Source organism: Xenia sp. Carnegie-2017, unplaced genomic scaffold, assembly GCF_021976095.1.
Source record: "Xenia sp. Carnegie-2017 unplaced genomic scaffold, XeniaSp_v1 HiC_scaffold_3, whole genome shotgun sequence".
NCBI classification, from domain to species: Eukaryota; Metazoa; Cnidaria; class Anthozoa; order Malacalcyonacea; family Xeniidae; genus Xenia; species Xenia sp. Carnegie-2017.
In genome coordinates, this window is record NW_025813493.1 from 1,394,303 (window position 1) to 1,412,327 (window position 18,025).

Here is an 18,025-nt window from a genome sequence, read left to right on the forward strand (position 1 = left end):
TTATGACGGTCGCTATATAAATGTTCTCAAAAACGTTTTTCAAACATAAAGTATTTTCTCTCTTTTATGCAAGATGTTGATGCGCGTTTCTGTAGTTTTTCTTTTAGTTGCTTTTTGCAATGCATCAAATAATGCTAGTCAAAGTTCACAAAGTGTTTTTATGAAGATAAAAGACAATGGTATGTTACAGTATAAAAGATAACAACATCGTACATGGTTTTGTGGATGTAAAAAAAACTCGTATATGTTTTGAAACGCGTACGTGCATTTGTCGTTGCTTAGCTTTTATAGTTTTTACAGTTCTATTTTAATATTCCGTTCTTGTCATTAATTAACTTAACGCGAGGGAGCTCTATTTTTTGCTAAACCTTTAATGAAGCTCGAGGTTCAATATTTATCGGTAAACACCGAGCAGACGAGGTTAGTTGGTTTATTTCCAGGCATTATTTGACCTGAAACAAAGCTTTCTATCTAGCTTTGACAGCTAGAATAACGGAAAAATAATGGACCAGCAAAAATTTTTCAGCGCCAATCAAAACACGCTAAATAACAAAAGCGACACTTTCCATATGATATAATATGAAAAAATAATTCATTTAATTTATATGAGACGTCCGTGATATCGTCTTAATTTGGTTTCTTTAAATGTTTTCCAAAGTACAAAATAGATACAGCTTAGTATAACATCTAAAATAACTCTTTTAATTCGGCATTCAATTGATTGAATAGAGAATTAGCTGCATAATTCGTCTTCTTTATTTCATACATGTGTTTGGTTTTCAAATTCTAGACGCTAGACATTGAAAGAATATTCACATTCATAGATAAACAGCAGCAACAAAAGTCTTCTGGATTGCATGTTATGAACAAATTAACTTTCTTTTGCATGTTTTTGGTTGTAGTTGTTGTCGTGACAACTACCTAAAACTTCACTGATAATTGTTTATATGGGAAACACAGTGTGGCAAATTTAAGGCAATATCACAGCTGCCATTGTGTTATCACCCCGTCTATGTAATATATGTACAAAAATATGTTTTCCTTTTCGTTTGAACATGAATGATGTTGGTTATTTTTGACAAATGAAGATAATTGTGTACTCCCTTTTGCTGCCTGTCTTGTTTCATTTTGCAAATTTTATTTTTGTATGCATGTATTGACTAGAAAATGGACTTTGTTACTTTAGTGCATTATTTACATCTTTTGTAGTTGATCCTGTTATGCTCTTTATTTTAAAGGTGATACTTTATCACCAAAAGATATCATTTCAACTCATGCTGTTCACAATCACATTGAATGTTCCTTGAAATGCCATCAACAGGAGAAATGTGTTGGCTTCAATTTCTTATCTGATGCAAAAGATCTTGAGATAAACTGCCAAATTAGCAACAGAACAAATAAAAGTAGTATAGAGAAACAAGCCTTCACAGGAAAATGGACTTTTTATCAAATCTATGTATCGACAAGAAAAAAGAAATTGCTTCTTCATCAAGAAAATAAAACACTCACAGGTATAAGAATGAACTGAATAAGTATACGTTTTGTTACATCACTATAGCTTTTGAAGATGACTACCGCTAAGGTTGTCGAAACGTCAGTAAACAACAACAAAAATAGTCCTTCTCAGGACTATACCAACATGGACGATCTACATTTACAAACATGTAACGATACTCCCGGGTTCAAACCATTTACTCTAAAACGTTTTGTATTATACACAGGGCAAACATTTAGCAATGTACCATTATTGGTAAAAACCAAGATTTGTTTAAAAAGGTTGTCTCAAATTTTGAACTGTATTACCAGGAAAAGACTGCGCAGATCTTTACAGAAAAAGTGTAAGACACAATGGACTATACGAAATAGATCCTGATGGTAAAGGATACTTTAAGGTCTTCTGTGACATGACGTCATCGGGTGGTGGTTGGACTGTAATTCAAAGACATATATACAAAGGAAATACAGACTTTTATCTGGGTTGGGTGCAGTATAAACGTGGCTTTGGTAATCTTAAATCCGAATTCTGGCTTGGATTGGACAAGATACATCGACTAACATCTGCAAAGAAAAACAAACTTCGAATTGATCTAGTACACAAGTCAGTAAATGAAAGTTACGCTGAATATGAAGTTTTTGACGTAAAGAATGAAAATCATAAATATCAATTGAATATTGGAAATTACACAGGTAAGAAAATGGTTTAAAAAATGAGTATTATGCAAGTGATAGTAGTTTGGAACGACAGATTGTATCTTAATTGGTGTCCACTTGAAAAGATAGTAAAGTGAAATAATGACAAAGTCGACACAATTTGTATTTCGATTGTAAATAGGGTAATATTAGAAAAATGCATTTTTGTGTATTTCTTTACTTTTCAACTCATAATTGAGCTTAAAAAACAGTGATGCATTATTAAAAAAGTATTTTTGTCTTGTTGAAACACTGCTTTAAACTTTTAAATTATTTAAATCAAAGTTTGCTTTTGCAGAAAGACCTTGGCACCTGCAAAAGGGGGAAGAAATATTTAGGTTTCCGTTGCTAGTGATCGTAAAGAATGTCAATCACAACAAAGATACCAACTTTACAGCTAAAAAATTCAAAATACATTATCAAGAATAATTTTAAAAGAAAAATTTAATTTCCTGCGAAAGATGAAAAATTGTCTAAATATTATCTACAAGTACCGCTCGTATATAAGCACTTTTACGTACAATTTCTTTTGTTTTGTCTTTATATAACCAAGGAAGTGAATGATGCAAGCACGACAGCACAAAAAGGAACGGTATATATTAGTAAATTTCCGTGAGATGAAAAGATTTTTTCTTTTAAAGCATGCAAAATTGTAAGCCTGGAGTAAGAAATTTTATAAATAACATAAATTCAATGAGTTCTCTTTTTGGTCGAGTCCTGTGTTTAAATTAGGCCGTCGAAACACCGAAATTTAAATACCCAAAATGAAATTTAGAATTTTCTGAATAACTTTTTTAAGATCTATTAGAATAAAGTAAATGGCTTGAACCCGGGAGTATCGTTACATGTTTGTAAATGTAGATCGTTCAAGTTGGTATAGTCCTGAGAAGGACTGTTTTTGTTGCTGTTGACTGGCGTTTCGACAACCTTAGCGAAGAAAAGTTGACTCTGAAGATGACTACCGCTAAGGTTGTCGAAACGTCAGTCAACAACAACAATAACAGTTCTTCTCAAGACTATACCAACCTGGACGATACACATTTACAAACATGTAATCTATCAGAATAATTAACACAAAATGTGTTCATGTGTACTTTAAAATACAGATCACGACAGAGCTCAAGAGCCATTACTACTTTTTAGGAAATGTTTGGGATGCATTGAGCTATCATAAAGACATGGCGTTTTCAACAAAAGATTCTGATAATGACAAATTTGTAGAAAACTGCGCTGCTTCCTGGCAAGGTGCTTGGTGGTATAAAGAATGTTACGATTCCAACCTAAATGGCAAAAATATGTATTGGAGAGGTCTTGGTAACGTGAAAAACAGTGAAATGAAAATCAAACCATGAAGAATTTTCATAAATATTTATAATTTCATGACAATGATCAATATCAATGTCAATACGTCATGTAATATGTCTTAAACATTTACACTCGTTGTTTACTATGAGAAAATGTGCAAAAAATTGGTATAGATAGAAGTCAAGAAAACTATAATCATTTCATGAAGTAATAAAAAATATTGTTTCAATCAATGATGTTGATGAAATATGAGTTTCTAACATGTTTATCTAAATGAAGCTGATGTAATCAAATCATACTCAAAACGACTGCGGCTTTTTGAGTTTGTAATGTGACTGTTTTCGTCTTCGTGGGCGTAAAACGAGTTTTCACATTACTAATGCTTACACAGTTACACGTTTAAAAGCATTTTATTAGTGTTATTGGGGGCATCAGCCATCTTGGGCGAGCCACATTGTTCGATAAGTCCCTAGAGGTTAGTTGCAATTCAAGAATATAAAACCCCTTAACACAACAACAATCGCAAAACCCACATCGCATTTAACTGGTTTACAACAGCAATATATGTGGTGCTTTAATATGATCTCAAAGAACAATCTCACGAAAGTTCAAATGATAAAGTGTTGATTGTGTTTGAACGAAGTGGACGCTGAATTCACAAGTCTCTGTTTCTATGTATGCTCACTTGAATGTTCTCTTGGAGTCAAAGTTCTCTGCTGTCAACATTAAAGTATGTCACTAGAGCGTTCGAATTTCATGATTTGTGTTTATCATGCATATCCAAATTAACATATATATTATATTTAAAGTAGTTCATGGCGGTATTTTGTTGAAATCATTCATACTTAGTAACCAAGTATTAATCATTGAAGAATTATTCAGATAGCTCTAACTTTAGATTTGTTGTCAACTTGACACTGACAAAATATTAGATTGAAGGCCAAGCCTATTGTAAAAATTCAATGCATTTGAAAACGACATATCAACAGTTTTACCAGGGATAAGCAGTTCTTCAAAGGTGGGAGAATGTAAGTTGTACTCATAATATATCTAAAGTTTGTAAATCCTATAATTACAAATGCTGCAAGATTGGCTACCGACTACTGTTCTTCACAGTCTGCAGAAACAAATGAGTTCGCGTAGCCAGAAAGCAAGCTTTTCTTGGCTTTATAGGTTTTCGGAAAAGATTTGCCATACTATATTTAAAACATGTGCATGTGCTGTCAGCCTGTCAGTGCTGATGCTTGTCCTCCAGATGCGCCTTAGCAACGATTGCTAGGATGTGAGTGACCTAGGTGCAATTGGTCTATACAAAGAAACAGTAGTCTCACTTTACCGTATAACTTTGTGCTGTATATTTAATTAAATTACTGGCTGCGACTGGCCACCTTAGCGCTCCTAATGGTCAGAAAGTGCAAATTACTGGCTGCCACTATGCTTATTACATGCGTAATAAGATATGCGCTACACAAAAAATTTCTATAAAGTGGAACTACTGTTTATTTCTATACTGCCATTAGATCAACGCCAACTGTTAAAATAAAGGCATCTTGTTGATGAAGTTAAAGGTACGTTTGCTGAGTAAATTTTACCTCTGACATAGTATGACGGGTGCCTTTATGTCAAAAAAATGTGATGTCAATAAATAATGAATTATTATTAATTTAGGGCCTGTTTATATGAGCCGGGCAAGTTTATTATTTGATTCACATGACGCGGGCTAGCCCGACTAAGTACAGAAATAATTATTTACGCACGCAGCATAAAAGTCCAAATCCCGATACTTTATGTTACTTTATAAGCTGAAAGAAAGTCAATGATGTTATGCATTAGTCTATGGTCCACCGAAAGTTGTTCTTTTGCTTGCCTTGTATTTTGCATCGCATGGAATTTTATGAGCATGCGCACTAGTACGATGTTTAACTCGGCATGCCGGTCTAGCCCGCCTTGTGCATTCACATGAGCCCGTTTATGACGAGATCGCGCCTCGTTTAAGCGACATCCAGGCAAAACGGGCCAGCCCGTCTGTCATATGAATCAAATTTGAAATTATATGTAAATACTAAAAGAGGCGAGATCTTGCTACTGCCGGGCTAGCTCGGTAAAGCGGGCCAGCCTGGCTCATATGAACAGGCCCTTATATACATACACTTAAAGTTCTAAGCACCCAGTTTATAACTTATGTTTAGATTATGTGTATAACTTACACTTTCTATAATTACAAATTGTTTTTCTCTTGCAAATAAGTGTTTCATTAGCTTTACACGAGTTAATTGTATTCAAGTAAATCTTGAATGCAATGAAACTTGGTATGTTGGCATGGCTACTATGTAAAAGAGAACATGCATGTTAACGTCTGATTGGATCTAGGTGTTCTTACATATTCAGTCATAACAAAGATATATAATCAAAGTTTTATTTTGACGAAACTCTTGTAATGGTTCAAAACTTATTATTGCAAAAAAAAAACTTGTCCGTCGTGCACATGTGAAAGTGGTAGCCGGTTTTTCTTACGGTAGACGTCGAGTTATTGTAACGTTGCACTTTATTTAAACAAACATACTTACGTATAGCTTGATCGAATTTCTTTATAATTTACTTTGACTGTGGGCGCTGATCCAACCTTGCATCTCTATAATTACAAAACATCTGTCAACGTTACTCTTATTTTTAACTCATCATTGTAGAATGGCACACCATGGTTCGTCATCAACTGTTGAGGCTTGGTTAATGCTGATGGTCAACATACTCAAATTCCTATTCTCATTTGACTGGTAACCTTCTTGGTCTTCATTAGTCGACTATTCTGTTTAAAAACTGAAATGGCTTACCACTATACGGTTGTCAAAACGTCAATTAACATCAACAATAACAGTCTTTCTCAAGGCTCTACTAGCTTGGACGATCTACATCTACAAACATATAACGATACTCTCGAGTTCAAACCATTTAATTTATTACGAATGATATTGGTTGGATTGCCTTCCATATCACTTTCAAAATTATCGAGAAAACAAATCGTACGTGTTTTTTTATTGTTTTTAAATGCCATGCTGTGTAACATAAACATTGAACATAACTTTAATTTTGTAAACAGCAAGCTCAAATTTTTTTATGATATGACGTAAAAAGTAATTTCCTCTGACGTATACGGCGCTCCACGCTGCTAAGTCTCCAATCAGTTCAACAAGTGCATTTAAATAGCTAAGTGTTTCTTCAAAAAGAAAGTAGCTGATGTAAAGTTTTTAAATTAAGTCGACCCTACAACAACCAATATCAAGCAGTATCCAAAACATTGTTATTTCCTAACATCAACAACATACAGCATACGTACTCTTTAACACACATTTTGCTGAATCCTATTCAAACGATGAAAATAGAATTGTCAAAGGATACTGTTAAATCTTTTCAATTTTTAATTAACAGTCTTTATATCAATGCAAGCTTTGTTTTGGATGTCGCTCCCTTATAGAGTGGCGTCACGAAGAGCATTTAATTGGAAATTTTTGATAATATTGGTGCTTTTTTTTTTAGCAAAACACAGTGCTCACTGCAATGCCTTGTGCTATCTATTATTAAAACTCTTCATTATTTTTAAACTTTTTTTTATTAAAAAATCTATAACATCGCGAGCAAGCTATCAATGAAGTACAACGTATTTAACAGCTTGTTACCACACTTTCACAATAAGTCTTTATTCATTAATTCTATATTAATCAGCTAGTGTTGTTGTTTTATGATAAATAAAGGCCTATTTATTAAAGAGTAAATGTTATGTTGCAAAATCCTTCAAAACTACCGAGTTTTAAGTTTTGAGTCAGTTTTGTAAACTTCTTCCATGTTTAGTGAATTCGACTTTAAAATTAAAACAATGTCCAGTTTGTGGCTATGTGTGCAAATTGTTCGACATATTTAAAATATTTAAAGCAGTTCAATTACATGCTGAAATAAATTAGTCTGTGTAACTTTGTAAAGGCTTCTTTATCCTCACAATTTATTCATGCTGGACACCCACGTATATAAATAGCCTCGATCCTCATCTCAACCTAAAGTGTTTATTTGTAAGACATTTAAGACAAGACAAGATGGTGAGCTTTATTTGTGCATTGGTGGCGATTACCTGCATCGTTGTTAATATTCAAGGGTAAGCTATGTTTTAGGGCAAAGAAGAACTTGGAAATGTTTAATGTGATCATTGAACGCTATGAAGACTATATTAGAAACGCCTCTAAGGCGTATTTCTTTTTAAATTTGAATAATCTTTTTGCACAAGTTGTCGAGTTGTAGTTAATATTCAGTGCTGGGGCACTATACAAATATGATCAAAGCTTTGCAAGCTACGATACCGTAAACTAAGGATTTTTCAAATTAGCTCAACAAAGTGTTTTTTTTATTCAAGTTGTGTATGGGAGGAGTAAGACTTTTATATGCATTACATCTTTTTAGTAGGTTGTTAGCTATGTCATGTACGTATTTAATATAAATCTGCCTCAATTCCTTGTTCATAGTGTGAAATATTTCATCTGAAAACTTTTCCATGACTCACTTTAATGTTCTTACTTTTGCAGAGTGAGATTAACAAATGAAAAGGAAGATGATTTAAAAGATTTCTACTCAAAATTCAGCCATGACATGAAACGCGCCATAAAATCCGATGAAAACAATGCAACTTTGAAATCACAAATTGCAGCAATAGACAGACAAATAAAAACACTTCAAACATATCACAAAAATCTACAGACGGAGAAAAAACATCTTCAAACATTTAAGTTAATTCTTAAACACAAAATCAATAGGACAGAAGTACAAAAATATACACTAGTGAAACTACAACAAAAAATTAAGAAAGTCGAATTGAAAATGATTGATCTGTCGTCACAAATGAAAAAACTTGATGCATAAATGGCAACATTACAAACCGAGTTGAAAAGTCTTGAAAAACAATTGAAAACACTTTACATGGAAAATGAAAATCTTACAAATATCTCGGAAAAAGGTAAGAATGATTTTAAAAAAAGAAAATACACTTATAGATTCGAGTAAGGAGTAATATTTGTTCAATTAAAACAATATCTTTCATTTAATTTCTTTGTGTTAACCAATATTTTTATAACCATCAGGAAAAGATTGCGCAGATCTTTACAGAAAAAGTATAAGACACAATGGAATATACATGGTAAGCAAGCAAAACATCAACCAATTTAATGCATTTTTTTCATTCATAAATTATATGGCAATTAAATACCTAGAAATAAAGATTTTTTTGAAAAATATCTCTTCGTCAGTGCATTTAACTGTTCTTTTTGTGACCTCCTTGTTTTAACAAAGAAAGCAATGCGGTAGCTAATTTCGAATGTTTAGGAAAGGGTTAGAGAGGCATAATTTATGTATGAAAAGTTATCAAAACATAGACTGGCATGATATGAGGAAAAAAGTAAGCTACACTGTTTATTTCAGTCGCTTGTTTATAAAGCATCAATTAATGTTTTTTTTACCATGATATCATAGGAAGGCAGACCTGCCAGTTCCCCAAATTTGTAGACTGTCATCTAAATCTTAAAGCAAATGTTCAGTTAACCAGAGATTTAATCACTTCTCCTGCTTGAAATTTTTCGTATCACATGTATTTGGTAAAAAAATTTTAACGAATCAAGTCTGAGTAAGTGTTTAATTGAGAATTGTAATAACAAACGCACTTATAAACAGAAGAATTCATAAAAGGGAATTTTGTAAGAAAAAGCAAACAGAGAAAACCCAAGTGGACTTCTTGTTCATGAAAAATAAATGCGTGGAAAATTTGGGTGCATAACATATAAAATGTATAAATATTTATGGATATTAAATACCCAGTCCAACCTGATTTGTTCAAAGTTTTTTCACCATCTACATGTCAATAAAGAAGGGTGAAAGTGATTGAAAATCTGGCGTTTAGAAGATTTGTCTTAAGATTTAGGTGAAGCCAATAAAATCGAGCGAGTTGGTAGGTGTTCCTGTGGTATAAAACAGGACTAAAAATGTTGAGTCAGCATTGAGATTAACTCCAGAGATAGAGAACGTAAACAACTACACGTTTATGACCATATAAGGAATTCTAAAATGTTATTATGAAAGTTACTCATATCTGAAAACTTGCTATTTTATATTGTTAATTTTTTCTATTGAATTAAACTGTGTTGAGTTTATATAATCGAAAACAACTTCGGTATATAATGTACAAAATAGTTATTTAGCAAAATGGATCTATGCGCGGAAAAGCTGTGTAGCAATTTGCTAGTAGTATAGGTTTAATGAGTTACAAAACCCATAAGACGTACAATGCAATAGCTTTTTTAACAAAACTTTTTTTCAGGGAAAAAACTGTGCAGATCTTTACAAAAAAGGTAAAAAAAAGAACGGAGTTTATCAAATTGATCCAGATGGCCAGGGTTATTTCGATGTTTTCTGTGATATGAAGACATCTGGTGGAGGTTGGACTGTGTTTCAAAGACGTCAAGATGGAAGTGTAGACTTTTATCGAAATTGGAAAAACTATACACAAGGATTTGGTAATCTTACTTCTGAATTCTGGCTTGGATTGGATAAAATATACCGACTAACATCAGCCAAGAGAAATAAACTTCGTGTTGACTTGGGAGACTGGTCAGGAAACAAAGCATATGCTGAATATGATTATTTTGCTGTAAAGAATGAAACACATAAATATCAGTTAAGTCTTGGTGCATATTCTGGTGAGTCAATAAGTAAATATAAACATTTGATGGACAAATTTCTAAGCAATATTTTGATATATGCATTATAGGTTGGAATGATTCGAGCTTGCGTAGACAGGTCTGCAATTTTGGGAAAAACATAGATATTTTAACGGTTGATTTTGAGCAGAAGTCTTGTTAGATCTTAAAAAATGAAATCAATTTGATCTTACATACTTACAACAAAATACATTGAACGAACATAAAAATCATTTTGTTGTGTGAATCATTAAGTTGCACCATACAACAACAATTTTTGACTTACAATAAGAGATCATTCATGGATTGTGCTTACCGTATCATTAAGATTAAATGAAAATTCAATTGAAGCTTTGTAAACAAGTAATGAGCATGCGCCTGAAACATTGCTAAATTATGTGGACTTAAATGAACATTAAAACCTTTTATATAAAATGCATGCAAGCCTGTAATATATGATTGTAAATTCAGGCCTCAATGCCCAGATTATTTATATATGTATAAATAAAAAAATGATAGCATAATGCTCTGTCCAAGAACTATAAACAATAACGACCTTATCTAACAAGATTTGAAAAATTAACCTTCCACTCCTATTACTTTTAGTCCTAGAGTTATACACTGCCATACTGGTCACAAGCCCAGGACTTGTAAGTAAGGCTCTCTGCTTTTGAGTAGACTTGTCTTGTTTACAAGGAAGAGGAGTGGAAGTTAAATTTTCAAATGTTGTTAGATAAGGTCGTTATTGTTTGTAGTTGTTGGTTAAAGCATTATGCTATTATTCTTTTTGTTTCATAACATTCCAACTATTTAACCTTATAAATATGTATAAATATATATAATATATTTATACATATATAAACGTTACTGAAATTCATTCAAGTTTACGTGGATAAATTTGCATATAGAAGAATGAAAAACATAAATATAAATTAAGTCTCGGACAAAACTACAGGTATATCATCACGTCAATAAAGAATTTTAAAGGTCTATTATAATAAAAATTAAATCCCATTCATTACTTAACACAGGAGTTAGAGCAATGAGTTAAGGCTGGATGTAGAAATAATGTTCTGGGAAATGAGAGTAGGATCAAAGTCAAAGTGTTGACAAATTTTACCTTTGCAATTTATTTATTCCATTTTGAAACAGGATTTACATCAAGTTGTTAAATAAGTCAGCTACAACAACTTTATGACAAACGGTAACAATATTATAATGTTATTGTGGTTGGATCTCCCTCATGCTCCCATATGTGAAATGAAAACTCAGTGTTGCATATTATATTTTAACACTTACATCATTCCTTCCTTTTTTACTACATAAAATAAAAAAAAATGATTGGCAAATCTCACAAAAGCCCCCAAAACAAACGATTGCTATAAAAACCTTCTACCAACGACAAAACACCCTTTTGGGGGGAGTTTCTGCAAGTTTAAAAGAGTTCTATAACTGCATTAAATGCGATCTTTAAAAGATATTACTTTTTGTAGGAAATGCTGGAGATTCATTATCCTATCGTAATGGCATGGCGTTTTCAACCAAAGATTCAGATAAAGATAAATATAAAGGAAACTGTGCTTTTCGCCACAAAGGTGCTTGGTGGTATAATAGCTGTCATTCTTCTAACCTGAATGGGCACTACTATAGTGGCAACCAAGACAATAACAAAGGTGTGACTTGGTATGCTTGGAAACGTTTTATATCCTTAAAGTTCACTGAGATGAAAATAAAACCATAAAGAATTTCCAATGACTGTGATGTTATAAATTTGATCATTATTTCTAATGAAACTTCCAACATATAATAATAAAAAAGAACTTTTATGTCTTTTAAAAATTCTTTATAATCATTATCATTTAAAAAAGCGTTGAAAAAATTGATAAAAATGCTGTGGTGAAATAATATTTTCCCTAAATTAGAGCTGATTTAGGTAATTATATGATTCTAATTTTACGTCTTTTCACTCATTTTTTACTTAGATATTGCTCTGTATGTAGATAATTCTATATTTTCGCCTCGTTCCACGCAATCTTGGTGTATCATGCATTTCATGCAATTATCTTACATCGTTATTCACTATGTAAGCAATGTTGCTTTTGATTAGTCAACTTCCTGCAAATAATTCTACATATCTGTCGGTAAAACGTCTATTTACAAATAACAGTTTCTACAATTATGGACGTCATTAAAAGCCGGTTTTGAAAAAAAGTCAAATCATAGCGATGTTTTCCACAGTTTCTAAAAACGATGTAAAAGCTTTGAAACAAGAAGCATCCAGAAAACACTAAAAAAGCGGCTAAGATGGCTTTGAACGTGCTTACAACATATTTAAACAAGATGAACTTGAATAAACCAGCTGACAAAAAAATTAACGAAGGTTTGAAAAATGTTTTATATTGATATGTGTTAATAATATTTCAGTTAGTTAAAGTGAATAATAAAATAATTATTGAACTAGATTTTTGTAGGTATGATATTAAAAATTATTCAGACCTCGGCAACGTGTTCTGCCTCAGCTTTTCTTCTGCAGATAACATTGACTTTTGTCTGAATAATTTTTGATATCATGCTCAACCTCATCCAAACAATTGTTTATTATCTGGCTAGCCAGCAATCTTGTTCCTTCCAAAGAGAATGGTTGCACACCATATATAAACCGCGTTTACACTGCGGTCTCGTAACTTACCAAGGACTGACTAGGCCTCCAGTGTAAACACATCAAGCCTGACCTAGGACTCACCAAGGACCGACGTTTTAGCCCCATCATTGCACGTAGTCCTAGGAAAACTTACACAATTTAGAAGGCGCTAGAATCTCCCCACACTACAGTACATCCGGTCAAAAGGCCCGGTGTACTATGTTTGATAATTTATATCGTTACATCCATCTCCTCGTAAGGAACAAAACAAGGTTATAATTTGAAGGACTTAAGAGTAGTTTTCATAAAAATTGGTAATCACATGTAGAACGTTCATTGTAATGTATGTCCTATAGAAGTTTTCTTTTGACTGAGGTGTCCGATGTGTCGGTTTCTAGTCGTGCCTAATTGGTTTCTATACTGACATTTGTGGACGTGTCTTGCGTAGAGAACTTGGCTGCACCGGTTGCTCATTTGGGTCTTCGGACTCAGATTGTTCATTTTCTTCCTCGGTACGCTCTTTATCAATCTTTCCCTTTCTTTAACGGACGCCAGATGTCTTCTGTTCCGTCTGCATATTTAGCCTTCCGAAATAACTTGGTACGACGTGGGTGCAAACTTCTGGTTACACACTCGTTTCCTTCATGTCCTGCACGTCTGGTCTGGTCGTATACGCACTGTTTCTCCTGGGTTGAGATCTATTAATGGCTTGCTGCCACGGTGGTAATATTTCGCTTGTTTTTCTTTTGTTTGTCAACAATTTCTTGACTGGATGGGTTAATTTTGGCTTCAATAGTTTTGTTGCCGTAGGGATAAGCGTTTTTGTTCACAATGCCTACTATATATGTACATGGATAAATAGTCCAGTTTAGTTTACATATCAGTGGCTTAATTATCCTCTACCAATAGCAAATAAATAAAACAACATTACAACACCGAATCAAAATTATAAATGTTGAAGAAAATAATCACATTGCTGAAACAGTTTATCGTTGTCTTGGTGGATTAAAGTCATCTCCGAATCATTAGGAATGAAATGAGTAATTTAAAGCAAAAATAGTCAGCGTCGTTCTCGTTGACGAAAGCGCGCTAAAAAGAAAAGCAATGATGCGCATGCGTATTAATTTTATATTGAAATACCCAGCCATTGTACCCAGCATGCTCGCTCTGCAATCTTCAGAAATGTTGTGAATATCAGTGGGACTAGTGTAGAAGATTCTGCCAGAACGTAACATCATGATGCAGAGGAAATATCTCAGTTTTATAGAGGAATGATTTGTCAATCACTTTGAAAATACAAATTCTTATTAAACGTCTAGCAAAATTGTCGTGTGGCTTACATAGGCCAAGAGAATCGATACAATACTGGCAAATTCAACCAATTCAAAGTTAGATCATCGATGTCAGGTTCTCAAAAAGATCACGTTTTAAATAAGGCATGAACGTACATGCATAAAGAAAAACACATGTTGTAGACTAGTGAGAAATTAATCATTTCAAGAACTATACAACAACTGAAATTACTTCAACTAATATCATTCTAACGTATATTTTATAAATGCCACGTTTGTGTTTAGTACGGTTACTTTGACACTAAAGCATGAATTATTTATCAATTTCAATAGCTTGCTGAAACCAAAAATAAGCACATCAATACAAGCTACTTTTAGAAATGGATAATTTCGGTCAATTTGTGAGGTAGAAGTTTATAGCTACATACCTTGATGGTAGCTATGTTTCAACTGATGTTTAGTTTTTTAGTTCTCAAGTTTTAGTCCAGCTTTTTATCATACTTATTTATGTCTATACAAATTAATTGTTTTTGCCATGAGTATAAACACAGAGAGATTGACAGCAGGATTATATGAGCATGCTGGCGATACGAACTGAAATAAAACATTTTTCTCATTTTGGCCACGTTCAAAAAATAATGTCCTGCCCATTTATTATTTTAAAGTAGAAGTTTCAAAAATTCGTGTTGATAACGGTAACATGTTCGTAATTTCATGTGTTGTTCGTTATGACACAGCAATTTCCTTCAATGTACGTGCAAAGTTGATATTAACAATAAAATTGCTGTTCGGGATAATAGAGTTATATTTATATAATTTTTATACTGGAGACAGCTGGGGCGAACTATTGCCAGTTTGGTTCAATATAGCTGCAACGTAAATTGTTTTAAGAATGGTCAACGGCGAAATACAGCTTGTAATCGATTTTACTGCATCAAAAGTAAGTACACAAAATATAGAATGATCTGCATCGAGTGTCACGTTTTAAAGGTTTCTTTTTAAGTCGTGTATGAATAAATTACTTAATTTAACTGAGTGCTGAGACAGAATGTGAAAACCAGAATATATAGCTATCACTTGTCGACAGAAAAACAGTTGGGTTGAGTTTTAGGCATAGAAATTTATATACTTTGTAAATTTGTTGTATTTTATACAACAAAATATCAAATAAGTAAACAACAGGATGTGTAATTAACTACAAATTCCAAACATATGATGCAATATTGTCAGTTTTAAATTGTAGACAAACTGTTGTGTCTGTTGTTCCTTATAAATAGTAAAATTGCTTTTCATACTAAAGACAAAAGAAATCTTTTTGTGCAAGTTGATTTACATCAAGGTTTGACTATATACAATAAAATAGTGGCGCAAAATTCGTCTTTTAACCTTTGCATAGTAAAGCAGAACTTGTAATAGTGCAAATTCATTGGACGAAACTTCGAGCATAAAATGGCTACCTATTAGATCTCAAATAATTAAACTCTTTTATTATCAGCTGAAACCAACCTATTCTTCATGAATACTCACATACATGAATAGAGCTTTCATGATCTTGTCCTCACTCCAAACTTGTGGATATCGATCGCATATCATAAAATGGCAAAATCTGCTTTTTCGTTGGTCGGTGACATAATAAGACGGCTGCCTTTATGTCAAAGAAACGTGATGTCAATAAATAATGAACTATTATTAGTTTAGGGCCTGTTCATATGAGCCGGCTGGCCGACTTTGCCGGACCAGTTTATTATTTTATTTACATGAGGCGTGCTAGCCCAACAATGTACAGTAATAGTTATTTACGCACGCCGCATAAAAGTCTAAATCCCGATACTTTATGTTACTTTTATAAGCTTAAAGAAACTCAACGATGTTATTTATTAATCTATAGTCCACCGAAAGTTGTTCTTTTGCTTGCCCTATCTTTTGCATCGCATTGAATTTTATGAGCATGCGCACTAATAGGATGTTTAATTCCGCATGCCGGTCTAGCCCGCCTTGTGCATTCACGTGAACCCATTTTATGCCGAGATCTTGCCCCGTTTAAGGGACATCCCGGCAAAACGGGCCAGCCCTTCGCTCATATGAATCAAATTTAAAATTATATATAAATACTAAAAGAGGGGAGATCTTGCTACTGCGGGCTAGCTCGGTAAAGCGGGCCAGCCCGGCTCATATGAACAGGTTCTTATATACATACACTTGAAGTTCTAAGCACCTAGCTTATAACTTATGTTTTGATTATGTGTATAACTTACACTTTCCATAATTACAAATTGTTTATCTCTTGCAAATATGTACTTCGTTAGCGTTACACGAGTTAATTGTATTCAAGTAAATCTTGAATGCAATGAAGCTTGGTATGTTTGTATGGCTAATATATAACAGAGAACATGCATGCTAAAGCCTGATTGGATCTACATGCTCTTATATATTCAGTCATAACAAATATATATAATGAAATTTTTATTTCGACGAAACTTTTGTAATGGTTCAAAACTTATTATTGCAAAAAAAACTTGTCCGTCGTGCACATGTGAAAGTGGTAGCCGGTTTTTCTTATGGCAGACGTCGAATTATTTTAACGATTCACTTTATTCAAACAAACATACCGTATAGCTTCATCAAATTCACTTATAATTTATTTTGACAGTGGGCGCTGATCCAACCTTGCATCACTTTAATTACAAAACATCTGTCAACGTTACTCTTATTTTTAACTCATTATTGTAGAATTGCACACCATGGTTCGTCATCAACTGTTGAGGCTTGGTTAATGCTGATGATCAACATACTCAAATTCCTATTCTCAATTGACTGGTAACCTTCTTGATCTTCATTAGCCGACTATTCTGGCTAAAAACTGAAATGGCTTACCACTATACGTTTGTCAAAACGTCAATTAACATCAACAACAATAGTCCTTCTCAGGACTCTAATAGCTTGGACGATCTACATCCACAAACATGTAACGATACTCTCGGGTTCAAACCATTTAATTTATTACGAATTGATATTGGTTGGATTGCCTTCCATATCACTTTCAAAATTATCGAGAAAAAAAAATTGTGCGTGTTTTTTATTGTTTTTAAATGCCATGCTGTGTAAAATAAACATTGAACATAACTTTAATTTTGTAAACAGCAAGCTCAAATTTTTTTGATGATATGACGTAAAAAGTAATTTCCTCTGACGTATAGGGCGCTCCACGCTGCTAAGTCTCCAATCAGTTCAACAAGTGCATTTAAACAGCTAAGTGTTTCTTCAAAAAGAAAGTAGCTGATGTAAAATTTTTAAATTAAGGTGACCCTACAACAACCAATGTCAAGCACTATCCAAAACATTGTTATTTCTTAACATCAACAACATACAGTATACGTGCTCTTTAACACACATTTTGCTGGATCCTATTCAAACGATGAAAATAGAATTGTCAAAGGATACTGTTAAATCTTTTCAATTTTTTATTAACAGTCTTTATATCAATGCAAGCTTTGTTTTGGATGTCGCTCCCTTATAGGGTGCCGTCATGAAGAGCATTTAATTGGAAATTTTTGATAATATTGGTCCTTTTTTTTAGCAAAACACAGTGCTCACTGCAATGCCTTGTGCTATCTATTATTACAACTCTTCATTATTTTTAAACTTCTTTTTAAAAAAAATCTATAACATCGCAAGCAAACTATCAATGAAGTACAACGTAATTAACAGCTTGTTAACACAAGATCACAATACGTACGTCTTTATTCATTAATTCTATATTAATTAGCTAGTGTTGTTGTTTTACGATAAATAAAGGCCTGTTATTAAATAGTAAATGTTATGTTGCAAAATCTTTCAAAACTACCGAGTTTTAAGTTTTGAGTCAGTTT

General features: G+C 33.0%; 2 protein-coding genes and 1 long non-coding RNA gene across 3 annotated transcripts; 2 read left to right on the plus strand and 1 right to left on the minus strand.

Annotated features, from left to right (window-relative positions):
• Nucleotides 1–1,811: 1,811 nt before the first annotated feature.
• On the plus strand, nt 1,812–3,728 carry LOC124454429 (ficolin-1-like). Its single transcript, XM_047005245.1, has 2 exons — nt 1,812–2,187; nt 3,334–3,728. The coding sequence occupies exons 1-2, from the start codon at nt 1,905–1,907 to the stop codon at nt 3,540–3,542; spliced, it is 492 nt and encodes a 163-aa protein (XP_046861201.1). The 5' UTR covers nt 1,812–1,904; the 3' UTR covers nt 3,543–3,728.
• Nucleotides 3,729–7,558: 3,830 nt separating this feature from the next.
• Nucleotides 7,559–12,179, plus strand: LOC124454718 (ryncolin-1-like). The gene is made up of 5 exons (XM_047005494.1): nt 7,559–7,639; nt 8,064–8,491; nt 8,616–8,671; nt 9,845–10,223; nt 11,717–12,179. Exons 2-5 carry the CDS (start codon nt 8,398–8,400, stop codon nt 11,962–11,964), a joined length of 777 nt encoding a protein of 258 aa, XP_046861450.1. The 5' UTR covers nt 7,559–7,639; nt 8,064–8,397; the 3' UTR covers nt 11,965–12,179.
• LOC124454719 lies at nt 9,566–15,782 on the minus strand. Its single transcript, XR_006951577.1, has 2 exons — nt 15,688–15,782; nt 9,566–10,172 (listed from the first exon to the last, which is right to left on the minus strand). It is a non-coding gene; the product is annotated as an uncharacterized LOC124454719 (long non-coding RNA).
• Between the last annotated feature and the right edge of the window lie 2,243 nt (nt 15,783–18,025).